The 17057-nt window shown below is 36.4% G+C and overlaps 1 protein-coding gene across 4 annotated transcripts in view; it reads left to right on the top strand.

Moving 5' to 3' along the window:
- Positions 1-373: 373 nt before the first annotated feature.
- Positions 374-17057, top strand: part of fam184ab (family with sequence similarity 184 member Ab) — a 96609-nt gene continuing 79925 nt past the window's right edge. For 2 of the 4 annotated variants that reach the window (XM_048207572.1, XM_048207569.1), the window contains exons 1-6: positions 375-532; positions 2282-2719; positions 4518-4940; positions 9067-9202; positions 12045-12226; positions 16042-16227. In XM_048207572.1, coding sequence (XP_048063529.1) covers positions 2396-2719; positions 4518-4940; positions 9067-9202; positions 12045-12226; positions 16042-16227 — 1251 coding nt within the window. In that variant the 5' untranslated portion in view covers positions 375-532; positions 2282-2395. Of the gene's footprint in view, positions 533-2281; positions 2720-4517; positions 4941-9066; positions 9203-12044; positions 12227-16041; positions 16228-17057 lie in introns of all 4 variants that reach the window. The other 2 variants (XM_048207571.1, XM_048207570.1) reach the window with 2 other exon arrangements.

Here is a 17057-nt window from a genome sequence, read left to right as displayed (position 1 = left end):
CCAAATTCTGTTTTCTGGATTCCATTTTATTGGTTTAATTCCATTTTAATAATCAAACATTTTTCTTCAGAAGTTCTGTTGTGTACTTATATTTTTCTGGCAATCAAATGAACGCATACCATTTAATTTATCTTTTAATCATGAAATTAAACTTTTTTGTCAAACAATGTGCTGCACAACAGAGCTTTACTGTTAAAATTAAAACATGGAAGAAACACTGAGATTATTGTTTAAAATATATTTTAATAATTTATTATTAAATTAATTTATCTAAATTCTACTGTACAACAGTAATATGTTTGTCAAGTTAAATCGAACTTTTATTTTGACGGTTTGCCTAGAGCTTTGAGTTTCTCTGTGTTTATGACGGTAGTTTTCTCAAACGAAGCGGTTAAATGAAGTGACTTTCAGAGCAGCTCGGAGATGAATTCGTGCGTTCATATAGTGAGGCGACAGAGGACTACAACACTGCGAGCGTCGCGCGTGCTTCAGCGTGCGTGCGACCGCGCGATTGTGTGTGAGGAGGTGTGAGGTAAATGAAACTGCGCTTCCGCATCATTCATTTCAGAGGCACACAGGCATGCAGGATTCATGTTTAAATAGTCTTTTGCGGTTTAATATTCAGTCACTAGTCTATATCGCGATTTAATTTACGTGTACTGGCCTGCTTTTAATTCATTCATCAAAAATTTGACAAATTCCGTGACATTCCGTGTTATATAGTAAATTCCTTTTTTATGACTGGATTCCGCAATTCCGTGATCGCGGAAGTTATAGTGCTAATTGGTGGAGTCAGTCTTAAAGGGACAGCATCCAAATTTACCTGCTATCATTATCCGGTTGTTAAGTCTGACGTCACGCGGCAGCGCTTCCGGGTCCTAACGCTCTATCTCATAAAAAAAAAAAAAAAGCAAAAAAAAAAAACGCTCTATCTCATACCACAAGAAAACAACAAATGGTGCTAATATACATACACGATGTGGTGTAATACTAAAAAAAATATATAATTATAACCTTTATCTCCATACCAGAATTCCAGATGGCCAGACAATGATTCATCTTTTATAAATCGTTAAAATATTAATATCTGTGATGCTGCAAGCACGGAGACTGTTGTGTAGACTGTAAGTATTTAAAATGTTTAACTTTTTAAAATGATTGATGTTTAAAATGAATAAATAGCGCTCATAAACGGCCGTCGATGGCATTCTCAAGTGAAACGAGTCGAGGCTTGGACCCGGAAACGGCGTTCCTTACGTCACGACTTAACAAGCGGATTAATGCTAATCAAACAACAAAAAAGAAAAAAAATCTCACTGCTTGCTTTTGTAACTTTAATAAGAATAAATGCATATTTAATTTACACAGTAAAGACTATGCATTGTTTTTTTTATACATTTGACTACATTATACATTTTATGTAACTTAGTAGCCTATTTCTAGTGCTTGAAGTTTTTTATGTAGGTCTATTTTGTCTGTGTCTTTTGTTCCATTGTAGTTTGTTTTCTTTGCTCTTTATCACTGTTTACTTGTCTTCAGGAAGCTCGATTTTTGTTTTTGTTTTTTTCTGATTTTAGGCAATTTTTTAAATGATATTGAAAATGTTAAGAATTATAAAAATTCAATGGTATGAAACATTTTGATATCATAAAAACCTTATTTTAAAAAATACTATATCATTATGATATATATCGTTATCGTGATATAAAATTACTCATATCGTGATTTTGGTCATATCGCCCACCCCTAGTCTATATACATTCTTATAAAATTTTTTTGTTTGTACAATTATGTGCAGCTTTTTGTTGCCGCTTGATGTCTAATGTACACTTTAGAACACTATAGAAAAAGTTTAGAGAGGGACAGAAAAGTTTGGTTGTAAATAAGGAATTGACCTATAAATGTATGATGCAAAAGCTTTTATAGTCACATTTTTTTCATATTTTAGCTGGACATAAATCTTCTGGATTTAAAGGTCAGTCAGTGAAAGCTTGCTAAAGTGTGTCGGCCCCTTGCGTGGCTTTACATGTGTAATGCACTGAGCACAAATGCTCTAGATCAGCAAAACAGTGTTTACTTAACCTTTGCCATAATGCTTGTTCTGCACAGACTTCCTCAAACTTTTAATCTGTCATGGACCTCTTGCTTTCTGAGCAAACACAGTTTCTGTTGCCTAGAATGTTCTAGAAGATGTTGCAACTTTTGATTGGATTACATCATTCGAAACTCATTTACAGTTTATATGTACATCTCTCAGTTTTCCATCTTCTCTCCTCTCTAGGTGATCTACGCTCTTAACACCAAGAATGACGAACATGAAGCGGCCATCCAGACCCTGAAGGAGGCCCACGAGGAAGAGGTGCAGCAGATCCTCTCTGAAACACGGGAGAAGATCATGCAGTACAAGAGCAAGATCAGCGACGAGATGGACTTGAAGCGGCGCATTCAGTCCCTGGAGGAGTCCATGGAGCTGCACGAGCGGATGAAGCGCCAGGCCTTGGCGGAGTTCGAGACGTACCGTCAGCGGGTGGAGGACATGCAGCTGTGCACAGAGGCGCAGCACACGCAGCGCGTGGTCACCATGTCCCGTGAGGTGGAGGACATGCGACGTTCTTTCGAGGAGAAGCTCCGCTCCTTTGGACAGTTACAGGCCCAGTTTGAGCAAGAGAAACGGCAGGCTCTAGAGGAGCTTCGTGCTGCACATCGGCAGGAGGTGTGTGTGAGTGGTTTACCTGTGGTTACATTTAAAAATGTTGGTCTGTTCTAGGGCTGTATGATTTGGGGGGGAAAAAATCTAATAATGATATTTCAGACAAAATTGATTTAAAATGCATTATTAAATTATTATTTATTAAAAAATAAAAATGTAAAAAAAAATGCTAAATGAAACCAAAATAAGGAATACAACTATTGATATATTTTACTGTAAAATAATAAAAATGATATAAAATAATATAATAATAATTAAATTATCATCATAATAATAATTTTATTTTACTTAACTGTAAAATTACAATAATACATAGTTCAGACATGAAACTCTAACTGAGCGCTGATTGGCTCTTCCAGTGCCATGACAGCAGCCAATCAGAAGTACTTCCTAATCCACATAACCATATATCTCATACCCTAGCCTGCAATCGCCCTGCTCTGTGATTTATGAAAACTTCTATCCCTCCTCCTCCCCAGTGCCCCCTGTAGAGATCTGCTATGGGGGTTCTACCATTTTCTTGCAGCAGCCTGTCCTTTTTGTTTGTAATTTTGACTAAGCTGAACTAATTCTTGTATTTGCTTAGCAGCATCATAGCAGATCTCTTCCTCCAAAATTTAAGCTTATGTATGTTACAAGTCCCATGACAATAAATGTTCTTTGAAATAATCCACTGAACTAATATTTATGTCTTAATTTCTTCATTTTCAAACATTAAACCACTTTTATTTTGACAGAAAGGTGCATGGTCCTAAAGCGCCAGGTGCATGGTCCAAAAGGGTTGTACCTAGTCTCTTAATGAGTATATAGACGCCTATTACTAACATGCCCTTTAAATAGCAATATATATATATATATATATATATATATATATATATATATATATATATATATATATATATATATATATCTCATTGACTTTAGACCAGGTTTTTGTTCGTCAATGGCGCAGTCCTTTTCAGTTGCCTCAAAATAGCAACACGCCAACAATGCACCTGAACACACCTCTTTTTCAGACCAGCACGCCCATGGACGAACAGATGGGCGTGAGTGAATTTGCTATTTAAACAACGTGGGTGCTGGATGTGAAAATGATAACTACATTGGGCTGAAACTATAAAAAAAAAAATGCGTAGTGAAATGTAAATACATATGTTCTTATTTGAAGCTATTTTTAGGCCATATCAGATGATTCTGGTTGATTATATTGTGTATTGTGTCCTTGAGGAAAGGCACTATAGAAATATATTATTAGGTTCATTTACTTTAAATAAATCCAAACATAAAAAGTATCAGAAAAAAGTATGTTCAGAAAAAAATCAATGTTAATAATACATTATTTCTATTATTATTATTATTTTCTGAACATTATTTTTTTAAGTTTGGGTAAATTAAGTTAATAATTACTCAATTGTTTATCTGTTTTTGCTGTTGTGTGTTGTGTGTTTTTACATTGCAGTTTTTACCGGGACAGTACCTTTGTCTTGTGCCTTGGTCAAGGTCACGTTTGCAAAGTTCATTAATTGCCCCTTGTCGGGTTTGAACCATTAGGTGGCCAGATTTGATCTTAAACCACAAGGCTACACTACATTAATAATGCATTAATGATGTTTTTGTCAAAAAATCCTTCCCTGATAACTGTACATTAAACATCAAATAACTTCTGATTGGCTGTAAATGTATCAAGTTTTGTAGCATTTTTATATTCATAACAGACAAATTGCTTGTCACTGGTTAGGAAGCATTGTTGGCAAAGGTTTTGCATTCATTTCAAAAACTGTGCCTCAAATAAATGTTGCTTTTACAGGTTCAAGAACTACTTCGTTCACACCAAAGCCAGAATGCCAACTACAACAAAGACCAGGAGAAACTGGGACAGCTTCATAAAGCGGAGGTGGATTCACTGACCGAAAGGGTCGAGGAACTGAAACAGGACAAGAAGCGGCTGGTGGAGGAGTACGAGGCCAAGCTAAATAAAGCCCAGGCCTTCTATGAACGAGAACTGGAGGCCATGAAACGCACGCAGCAGATGACCGCAGAGAACCTGCTGGCCTGGAAGAAGACCGAGGCGGAGCTGAGGAAGGAGTTCCAGGCACAGGAAGCAGCGCTCCAGAAGACTCTAGGGAAGCTGCGCAGTGAACTGAAGCGGGTGCAGGAGGAGGCCAGGGAGAGCAGGGAGAAATCCCACAAACTGCAGGCTTCCCTCATTTCTGCGGAGAACAACATCAAGGTAAAGGCCACCGGATACATCACATGTCCTTCTGAAACTAAATGATATGGAGATACAACCCAACACAAGCACCGACTTATGACTTTTCATTTTATCTCCTTTATTTTTGTAAAGCAGTAAATGTATATTGTTCCAAACATTTCTTCTGTGGAACATAGGATATTTTGAATATATTTGGTAAACAAACAGTTTCGGTTCCCATTAACTTCCGTTGTGTTTTTTTTGTCCCTACAATGAATGGCAAACGAAACTGTTTTGTTACTAACATTCTTTGAAAAAATAGTTTTGTGTGTTTTGCAAAAGAAATAAAGTAGATAAATAATGCAGTAAATAAAGACACTTTTTTTTTCTTTTCTTTTCTTTTTTTTTTGGTAGACTATCCCAAATTAAATTAAATAAATAAAAAATGTCACTTTCATTGAGAAAAGTAAATAAACTTTAAACATGCAACAAATTTTAAGCTTTATCTAAGATTAAATTATTAAGATTAATTTATATAATAAGGGTCATCTAAACTTAATAGTTCAAATGACAGCTAAATTCACACTTTTTTCCTAATGCACGTACATGGTCACATTGTGAACGACTGTATTTTCTTGTTGAATATCTTCATCACATTATGATAGTAAAATAGGTTACAAATGCAGTTTGATGTTGCTTTAAAACCTATCAAAAGTCCCTTATCAACACATGTTCGAACAAATACAGTGTTTCCTAAACCATCTGCAGTGTATTTTGAATAATTAAAATAGCGTACACAGAACATCTTAGCAGTGAAAGTAAAACTCGTGTTTTGGTTTCATTCTGAACACATCAGATGGTTCAGGCACATTTAGTAAAGAGACTTCAAATGCAGTGGCACATGTTCTGAGCTCCAAGGCATTTCTTGGACTTGTTTCTGAATGGAGCAACTGACTGAATGTAATTTATGGGTGTCATCAAAAGATACATGCTTGGCTTGAATTATAATACGGTCATTCAAAAGAGCAATGATGGACAGTTTAATATTGTGTTTGTCTTACATAAATCCTTTTTTTATAGCACATTATAATGGCTATTTAATGGCAGTGTGCTGGGCCGGTGTTTTTAGCTCAACACGCACACAGAGCAGATCTTTAATGGAATCGATCTTTAGTCACTGTGGCATTTTCAGACTGACGCTCATAATGATCCGACTCCCTGGGGTCTGTGCTAGTTTTTGTTAATCTATGCTGATCAAATGCTGAATTTCTTAAGATATGTTTGCCGCGTCCACGTCACATCACTTGGAGTATTTCATTTAAAGAAAAACGGCATTAACAGGTGAAATCATTGAATTCAGAATTAAATACCTGAGGTCAAGTCACTGTTCTGCAAATCAGACACGCATCAATCAAAGACCATTTAGTTTCCCCAGGTGGAGGTTTTCACCCAATTACATGGTGCTGTTTTTCAGACGCCTGTCACCTTATTAAAAGATTTCCACAGGTCATTTTAGAAGGGCATTTTTTATTATAGCACCAGACATTTCTTCAAAAATATAATAAAAAATACAGTAAAAACAGTAATATTGTGAAATATTATAACAATTTAAAATAAGTGTTTTCTATTGGAATATTCACCGATCAGGCATAACATTATGACCATCTTCCTAATATTGTGTTGGTCCCGCTTTTGCTGCCAAAACAGCCCTGACCCGTCGAGGCATGGACTCCTCTAGACCCCTGAAGGTGTGCTGTGGTATCTGGCACCAAGATGTTAGCAGCAGATCCTTTAAGTCCTGTAAGTTGTGAGGTGGGACCTCCATGGATCGGACTTGTTTGTTCATCACATCCCACAGATGCTCGATTGGATTGAGATTTGGGGAACTTGGAGGCCAAGTCAACACCTCAAACACGTTGTTGTGCTCCTCAAACCATTCCTGAAACATTTTTGCTTTCTGGCATGACACATTATCCTGCTGAAAGAGGCCACAGCCACCAGGGAATACTGTTTCCATGAAAGGGTGTACATGGTCTGCAGCAGTGCTCAGGTGGGTGTTCCCCCAGGTAATGACACACATGCACCGGGCCATCCACGTGATGTAAAAGAAAACATGATTCATCAGACCAGGCCACCTTCTTCCATTGCTCCGTGGTCCAGTTCTGATGCTCACGTGCCCACTGTTGGTGCTTTCGGTGGTGGACAGGGGTCAGCATGGGCACCCTGACTGGTTTGCGGCTATGCAGCCCCATACGCAACAAACTGTGATGCACTATATATTCTGACACCTTTCTATCAGAACCAGCATTAACTTCTTGAGCAATTTGAGCTACAGTAGCTCGTCTGTTGGATCGGACCACACGGGCCTGCCTTCGATTCCCACGTGCATCAGTGACTCTTGGCCGCCCATGACCCTGTCGCTGGTTCACCACTGTACCTTCCTTGGACCACTTTTGATAGATACTGACCACTGCAGACCGGGAACACCCCACAAGAGCTGAAGTTTTGGAGATGCTCTGACCCAGTCGTCTAGCCATCACAATTTGGCCCTTGTCAAACTCACTCACATCAACACATCAACTCTGAGGACAAAATGTTCACTTGCTGCCTAATATATCCCATCCACTAACAGGTGCCGTGATGAAGAGATAATCAGTGTTACTGACTTCGCTTGTCAGTGGTCATGTTATGGCTGATCGATGTATATTTAAAAATGTAATTTATCAATGCGATCGCGAAGCTGAATTTTCAGCATCATCAGTGTCACATGATCCTTCAGAAATCATTCTAATATGCTCATTTGATTCTTTTAGAAGCATTTCTTATTATTATCAATGTTGGAATCGGTTGTGCTGTGGAAGTTTGTGGAAACTGATTCACTTTTTTCAGGATTTTTTGATGATGAACAGCATTTATTTGAAAAGAAAATATTTTGTAACATTATAAAAGTATTCACTGTCACTTTTGATCAGTTTAATGGGTCCTTGCAGAATAAAAGCGTTCATTTCTTTATTAAAATAATATATATATCTTACTAACCCCAATCTGGATGGATGGATGGATGGATGGATGGATTGGATTGGATTGGATGGATGGATTGATGGATGGATATCAGATGGATGGATGGATGGATGGATGGATATTGGATGGATGGATGGATGGATGGATATCAATGGATGGATTGGATTGGATGGATTGGATGGATTGGATGGATGGATGGATGGATGGATGGATGGATTGATGGATGGATATCGGATGGATTGATAAATGGATATTGGACGGATGGATGGATGGATATCAATGGATGGATGGATGGATGGATGGATGATTGGATTGGATTGGATTGGATGGATTGGATGGATGGATGGATTGATGGATGGATATCGGATGGATTGATGGATGGATATCGGATGGATGGATATTGGACAGACGGATGGATGGATGGATGGATATCAATGGATGGATGGATGGGTATCAATGGATGGATTGATGGATGGATTGATGGATGGATGGATGGATGGATGGACGGACCTAAATTTGCATTATTGAATAAATATTAAATATCTTAGTTCATATAACACTCTCACTGTACCAGTAAAACAATCCAATTAGGTGTAAAAAAAAAGTGTGTGATTTTCTTCAGTACTGCAGAACATGACCATTCAAGTTGTAATCATAATCAAGAAAAAAATGCATGCATTTTCCTAGAAGTGATCTGTTTCTTTCCCGTTTCTTTTTGTTATTCTTATACCTAAGATATAAGAATACATTTAATGAATTAATTCAGTGGAAAAGTCGAAGAAGATGGTTTGCACATGAGCTCCACAATGGTGGAAGTGAAGGAGAAAGTTATAAAGGCAACGAGCGATGGAAGCAGAGAAGTTCTTTTAGAAAGTGACGCAGGAATTTGACAGCGAGAGCAGAGATGAAAGGGAGAAAGAGCTAATGTGTACATGCACAATTAATGAGGATGAATTTGAGAACAGAGGAGACACTGTGAGAGAAGCAAAAATGGAAAAAGTGATATGAGAGAAAGAGAGAGAGAGAGACAAAGTAAAAAACCACACGATGGTTAAATATAGAGAGGCAGCTCAGTAATGAACAGAGAGCTTTATGTGAGGTGTTTTTGGTCGTTATTCTGATTGATTTGTGTGTGTTTCTGCAGGAGCTGCATAAACAGTTGGAGGAAGTGACTAAGGACACAGAGATTGTGGAAATCAGGCAGAGGGAGGCGGAGTGTGAGCTGGAGGCGTCCAGAGACAGAGTGCAACAGCAGGCCACCGAGATCCTGCTCAAAGCCAGTGAGATATGCACACGCTTTCCCATCACCTCTGCTCACAGTCGACTGATGAATCGCACTCCGCTCAGCTTCATTGATTCATCCTTCTATATTGCTTCAGGCTACTATGCCATTACCAACGTGCACAACAGGGCTGTGAGCCATTCAGAATGAAATGCAATTAAGTGCCTTTAAGTTCAACCTAAACTGCTCAGTTTGAACTGAATTTGAATTAAGGGAAGCAAACAGAATACATAATCTAATTCATTCAAATATATAATATAAAATTGCATAAAATTATTCTTGAATTAACCCAACTATTTAAATGGAGGACATTTTTAAATACATTAGTTATTAAATGTTGATGTTAAATTCATAATTATTTTACATAGAAGTGTTCTATATACAGTATTTGATGCAATTACATCACAAGTAACTGTAATTAAATTACAGAAAAATTAAGAGTAATCCTTTACTTTGCTTTTTCAAGGGAAAAGTAATTAAATTACAGTAATTAATTACTTAGTAATGAGTTACACTCAACACTGGTTATTGGTGCTGTTGTTATAGTTTTGTATTAATATAAATAAAAATTTTTATTATTTTACAAATATTTTTTGAAATGCATGTGTTAAAATAATGTAAACTATTTTGATGTTCAAATCTATTATTATTATTATTATTAATAATAATAATAGATTTTAACCTCAAAAATATGAACCCATGCATTTCAGAAAATGATTTGTAATATTAATAATAATAATTACAATTATTACATTTTGTTTTAGGTTAAAATCTATTGTAACTTCACAGATAAGGCCTGATTCTGATTTTATTTGTATTTAATATCTTTATGATTTGCTATATTCAAACCTAAACAGTTGATTGGCTAAAAAGTAGTGACTTTTAAAAAAAAAAAAAAAAAAAAAAAAAAACCTAAACTAATTATCAGAATATATTATTGGGTAAAAGGCTAAGTGGATTTCACGTCAAATTAGTGCCACAGGTCCACTGGCCATTGTTGTTGACAGAAAAGTTTGGGGTTACAGATCAGCCCCTGGTATCCTGGCAACAGCAGATGTGTGTCCTAGCTGTGTTCATCACCCACATTCTGGAATGTTCCCTGAGGGAGGCAGAACCCAGCTGGGCCTGTCACACCTAAATGCCAAACAGACTTCTGATCTTCTATCTGGGAGAAACAATAGGGGCTGAAGCGCTTAACTCACACTCTGTGTTTGTGTTTAGTGTAATTACAGTGAGAATGTGCTTTCTGCACGCCATTAATGAATTTAACATGAAGCTGAAGCCGTTATCTGAGATTTTTATCCAGTCTTGAACTCCGGTAGCCCACGCATTGACCAGCAGGCCATATCACTGACAAGTGCATTTCTTTTTAAATGTTTATAGTGAAATAAAGTGCAGATATCATTAACTCTAACACAATTAACCTACATTAAACACTGTTTTATTAAAAGATAAGAAAATGCTGAAAATGTAAGTAGTACCAGAACCATCAAGGACATTGAAAAACTCAAATATTGCTTCCCACAATGCAATGCAACAAACTTGACCATTTATTTCCAGTTTGACAAATGAACTGGAAGCAATTTCAATCTCCTGTTTAACTCATTCTTGCAGTGTTATGTTAGTATTATTTAGATACTTTTATAGTATTCATTAATATTTTGAATTAGCTTTTATTTTTATGCTTTTTTTATGATTTTATTTTCAAGTAATTATGTGCTTTTGTTGTTTTTATTATTATTAATATTTTTTACATATTTCTATGACACTACTTTATATATTAATATAAAATATTTTACTTTTTCAGCTTTATTTCAATGAACAAAAACCATTTTTAATATGTTTTTGAAAATAACAACACTGCTTTTTTGATTCATCTTTGGTTGCCAAAAGTTAAGACAATTTTAAGTTAAGCATGTTTGCTGTTCCATGCTGTTCAACATACTACTATGCAATATACAGTATATACTGTGCAGTATGCAATAAGCAGCACACTAGTATTCCATTGTTAAAGTCCCCTTGTAGTCAATAATTTTATCCCTTAAAACTCATCTTTGATCACCAAAATTACATATTTAAATGTGTTTTTTTCCTGTGGGAAAAAAATCGTAATGCCTTAAAATAGCCTGAATGTAACTCCACACCCTTGGCTCATTTAATACACAGATCTATGAATATGATCATTAGCTAGGGTGACCATATGTGCCATTTTCTCAGGACACGTCCTGTCCAGGATTTCTAAGTTGCATAAAATGTAGTTTTGGTTTTGTTTTTATATTTGCGGAAGGTAATGATTAAAAAATTATTTTACCAATGGCATGCATGAAGACTGTCAATAAGAACAGTGGCTTGCACAGACCTCCGTTTAGAAATCGCGTTCAGGGGGCACATCGATATGACCGCTTTCACAATTAAAGGGGCAAGGGCTCAAGCCATTTTAGGCAATTTAGAAATCCTGGACATAATTAATATGAATAGCGTTTTGCTTGACAATGTTATCAAACAGCTAATAATGTGTTACTAATTTTACACAAACCATATTCACGAGTCAGACAGCTGCATTCTACAAATCAGTCTCCTTAGAAACGCTTTGAACAACTCAGAACGTCAGTGAAGAAAGGCATATAGTTTATCATAACATCGTAATATGCATCATACATATGTTAATTCATTGCTGAGTAAGCAAGCATCACTGGTGATAGTTGAGGTCTATGTGCTGTGTTCAGGTTTATAGTATTGGCAGTTAGAAAGGATCTTTGACTCTGTCTGCCCTCTACGTGGTGTTTCTCCTGTCTGTGTTAGATGACATTCAAAGCATTGACCCTCTCTCTACCGCTCAGGTCAGATCGGAAGCCTGCAGGCCACCCAGATGACTCACGAGGCGGTCATTCGGGATCTGGAATCGGAAAAGTCTCGTCTGAAGGACAAGGTGTTACGTCTGGAGGAGGAAAGAGGGGCATTGCAGAACAAATGTCAGACACTGGACGAGAGGCAGAGACAGCAGGTTGTCTCCCTGGAGAAGGTATGGATCAATCCGATGCAGTTTACTGAAAATGCATCAGTTTAGGCCCGCTTAGAGTGTTTGGATACTTTCTGGTAGTCAGACATCACAAGAACGATACTACACTACAATAATGGCTCAGAAAAGGGAAGTCAAGAAAAGCTTTAGCAGTATTTTTTGCAGATGCCACTTGGTTTGATGAACTTAATGACGTTTTTAAGTGTCCAAATATGTTTTGAGGGTACGATTTGTATTGCACCATAAGATCTTGAAGCATAGTTGGTGTGTGTAGGAGAGATGGTGCAAGGAAAAACATCTCAAATTTGCAGAATGTCTGTAAGTTGCTCAAACATCAATCTTCTGCAGAAACATTTATTTCACATGAGTTCCTCTGAGACATCATTAGCTTGTTTTAAGCATATACAAGCACATCTCGCGTGTTAAACACTAGCTGCTTTATCACAGCTAAATCCAGGCCTCAATGTTTAATTCAGAACGCTCAATCCTCACTGCAAGACCTCAGAAAATATGTCTCTTTGTGGACGGTCGGTTTGATTGAACGGGAATTCTTATTTCTCAGTGGTTTCACTCAGCCTGGCAATCATTTGTCTTTTGCAGTGACAGCATGGCTATTTATTTGACTCGCTACAGTATGGCATTTCGTGCTGTTTTCACGCAACAATCTGCTCTAGCAGTTTGGCTTTTTGGCTGTCCTGTCGCATTTAGGTTTTGTTTCATTATTAATACGTTGAGAGCCCCAAAAAACAGTTTGTGGGAATGTGGGCTTGTTTTTGCTCCTGAAATACCCCTCTCAGCAGTTTTAGAAGTAGACATTTGGAAACTTTTAAAAGAGCCATGGCACAGTCCAGTCATTCCCCTTCTCTCTTCCCATAGTGTATTGTCATTCTCCACTATTTTTGTCTATTAAATGAAAGTCTCTTATGAAAAAAAAAAAGATACAAAAGCTGTCACTGGAGTGGTACCCTTTCAAAAGGTGCATCTTTGTACCTAAAGAGTGCATATTAGTACCTTAAAGGTGCATATTGGTACCAAAAGTGTACATATTAGTACCTAAATGGGTATATATTAGAACCTTTTTAAAGGGTATCGTCCCAGTGACAGTGTTTGTACCATTTTCTCTGAGTCTCTGAGTAATCCATCTAAATGTTGTGTTACACATAAACTACTCTTCTTGTAAGGATTCTCTGATGAATAGAAAGTTCAAAAGAACAGCATTTATTTGAAACAAAAATCTTTTGTAACATTCTAAACGTCTTTATTGTTACTTTTGATCAATTTAATATGTCCTTGTTGTTAAAAGTATTCATTTATTTTAAAAATCTTTCTGACCTCAAACTTTTAAATGGTAATGTATAATATTCTTGTTTTTGTGTCTGTATATTTCCAGCTCCAAGAGTACCATGGTACTACCATGGTAAATGTTAGTATTTTTTGAGTATTGAGTATCAAAAATACCATTGTATGGTATGTGAGTAACTAAAATACTAGCGTTGGGTCATGATCAAGGTTGCCAGGTCTGCGTAACAAAGGTAGCCCGGTTTCTTCGTCGGGTGGCTGAATTCTCCATTGAACTTCTGCTTCTGGGGGTTGTTTTAAGGGCGTTTGAACCTGGAGCGCCGAAATAGTATGTACGGGGTGGAAATCAACCCACAGAAAGAAATGAAAACCTGCAGAAACAGCTTAAAAGTAGCCTTTGGCAACGCTGGTCAAGATGGATGACTAGTGTCCAACAACTGACTGGTTGATTTGTGAAGTCAGCTAATACATTTTTTAAATTTAGTTTAGTGGGGATTTGTTGATTTGCATGTTAACAGTGATTTTTGATGGTCAGCATAGTAAAAATCTCTGAAAAGTTGGATATTTAAATTCAGTATATAATATTCAGTCACTTAAAATGTATTGATTAAAAGAAATTGGATTTATTGATTGATTATGTAATCCTAGTTACTGTGTATTCGGTTTACTTTTACAGAAATCTTACCTGTTTCATTTACTGTATATATGACTGACAAATATGCTTCACGTTTTATTAGTTTAATGTTAAAACTGTGTAATCCAAATGGGTGGAAATGTTATATGCAATTCAAATACATATATCCTAAATGTAGGTCTAAATGTTTTCTGCTGTCACCTATTTCACTCTGCTGCATTCCTTCTTGCTGTTTTAGAAACATGGAATGTGTGAACATTAGCCTAATGCACACATCAGATTAGGTTCAGGTCAAACCAGCCTAATTTCAGCACTTCCCTATAAGACCAACCAGTCAAATTTGCAAAAATTTGGTATGTACAATATATTAAGTATTATGAAGAATATATGGTATTATTGGCTGTCTCTTTGGTCTGCTGCTGTGTGCTTGAATTTCAGGATAATTCCCCTTTGAAAAGGTCTCATCAAGCTTTCTCTCTGTTTCTTTCTGTCGCCCACATCACAGTCTGTTAGCAGCACAGCCTTGAGTTAGGTGTTACTATGACAACACTCACTAAAAAGAGCGGGAAAGCATTGTGGAGTCATTCACTCTGCTGACACTTCTGCTGGTCTTATAATGGAAGTTTATTTACTTGCGGGCGGTTGCTTTACAGTGTCTGTTTGCTTTGAAGGTGTCTGTCAGTTTTCACTGTTATACTTTTAATAATAATAATAATAATAATAATAATACATTTTATTTGTATTGCGCCTTTCTTACACTCAAGGCGCTACAACAATAAAAACAACAATAAAAGAAACAACACTACTCCATAATGATAATCACAATAATAACACAAATGCAACAGTGGCAACAATAACTGTAAATTATAACTTAAAAGCTTCACTAAAAAGATATGTTTTGAGTAAATTCTTAAAACAATCAAAAGATGGAGCATTCCTAATAGGAAAAGGCAGAGAATTCCACAACCTGGGAGCAATACAAGAGAAAGACCTCCCACCCATAGTTTTTGATTGCATTCATTGCATTTCTGAAGAAGAGACCTTGTCCTTTAATGATACCTGTTTGTATACTTTTTATTAACCGTACTCTAACGTTCACAGACTCACTTTCGCTTTGTGTCCTGATTATTGTGAATGTGAATGTGAAAAGGGTTTTATAGCACTGATGTGTACTTTTTTAAATGACATATAATATTACGATATTAAATGTAATTTCATGAGGAATCAACATTTACTATGAGAACTCAAAGCTTCCTTCTCAGTCCAAAAAGACCATTTATTAAAACCAAACTACAAAAATGACTCAAAAAACCAAGAATATTAACACAGTTGCATTATATGCTGTTTCCCCAATGTTGAATAAAAAAGCAACTTGCATTTTAAAAAAGTAGTCATTAAATGTTATGCATTTCAGTTTATCTTTTTGCTGTTTATGTTTCAAACTTAAAGAATACAGAAAAAATGTATCATCAGCAGTTGTTTACACAAAAATATTTAGAAGCAAAACTGATTCAACATTGATAATAACAAGAAATGTTTCTTGAGCAGCAAAACAGCATATTAGAATGATTTTTTTAAAGGATTATGTGACACTATAGACTGGAGTAATGATGCTGAAAATTCAGCTTTGCATCACAGGAATAAATTATGCATAATGCATAAATAAATTATGCATAATGCATAAATATCGAAAAAAACAGCATTAACTGTTTTACTGTATTTTGATCAAATAAATGCATGCATATATATATATATATATATATATATATATATATATATATATATATATATATATATATATATATATATATATATATATATATATAATATAAAGTATCAGACCATCTTTTAATTTTAATATTTGTCTTTTAATTTTTCTCAACAGTCACTTCGAGAGGAAAAGCAGATCTATGAGAAGGAGCTCATGAACTTGCGTGCCAAATATGAAGAAGACACTGCTCACTTTAAGGATACCCACAGTCGGGCGGTGGAGGAGCTCTCCAGGAAGCACCGGGCCGCTCTGGAGAACACCCAGAGTGTCTCAGAGAAAGAGAAGAACCGCCTCCTGTCCGTGAGTGAACTCTGTCACAACACCCATCGCTGTCAGCCGTGGCCACATACAACTTTTTAAACACTCTCAGAGCTGTCCTGTCAAGACATCAGCATGACTGCACTTTAGACGTTAGGTTCAGACTGAAGAGTAACTCGCTGACTAGCGTCAGTTATAGAGGTGTCACCTTGGGAAAGAACAGGAAGTTCCTTTGAGCGCAAGTGGAAGATCAGGGAGAACAACTGTAGCAGGTTGGGAATTGGAGAATGTAATAATTTGACAAACCATATTTAAAATGTATGAGTTTTGAAAAAACAATTATTAGTATTTATTTATAACCACACAAGGATCCAGTCTGTCTGCTGAGATAGGACTGTTAAACAGAGGCCGTACATTTATGAAGACAGAGAATGGGAGCGTTGGTTTAGCATTTTTTTCACACAAGTCAAGTCACCTTTATTTATATAGCACTTTTTACAATGCGGATTGTGTCAAAGCAGCTTTACAGTGATAACTAGTATATCATTTTGGCTGCACAGCAGCTCTTAAAGAAAATGGTATCATTGTCCATCGTAAGTAAATTCAGTATCGATTCATTCGGTTGTAAGAAACAATAGTTATTTAATTTAGTAAATGTATATCAGCACTGGAGTAAACATTGATGTCATCATCCAGCTCAGTTCAGTTTGCATACAATGGTGTCAATGCAGGCATATCAAAACACTGCTGAATATCAAATGTCAAGTGTCCCCAACTAAGCAAGCCAAAGGCGACAGCGGCAAGACTGCACTCACACACACTCCTAAAAACAATAGAGAAAAAGCTTATAATTAGTGGTCGACCTATATATA

This window comes from Megalobrama amblycephala, linkage group LG11, assembly GCF_018812025.1.
Source record: "Megalobrama amblycephala isolate DHTTF-2021 linkage group LG11, ASM1881202v1, whole genome shotgun sequence".
Taxonomy (NCBI): Eukaryota; Metazoa; Chordata; class Actinopteri; order Cypriniformes; family Xenocyprididae; genus Megalobrama; species Megalobrama amblycephala.
Note: the sequence above shows the minus strand (reverse complement) of the source record. Positions and strands in the feature narration are given on the sequence as shown.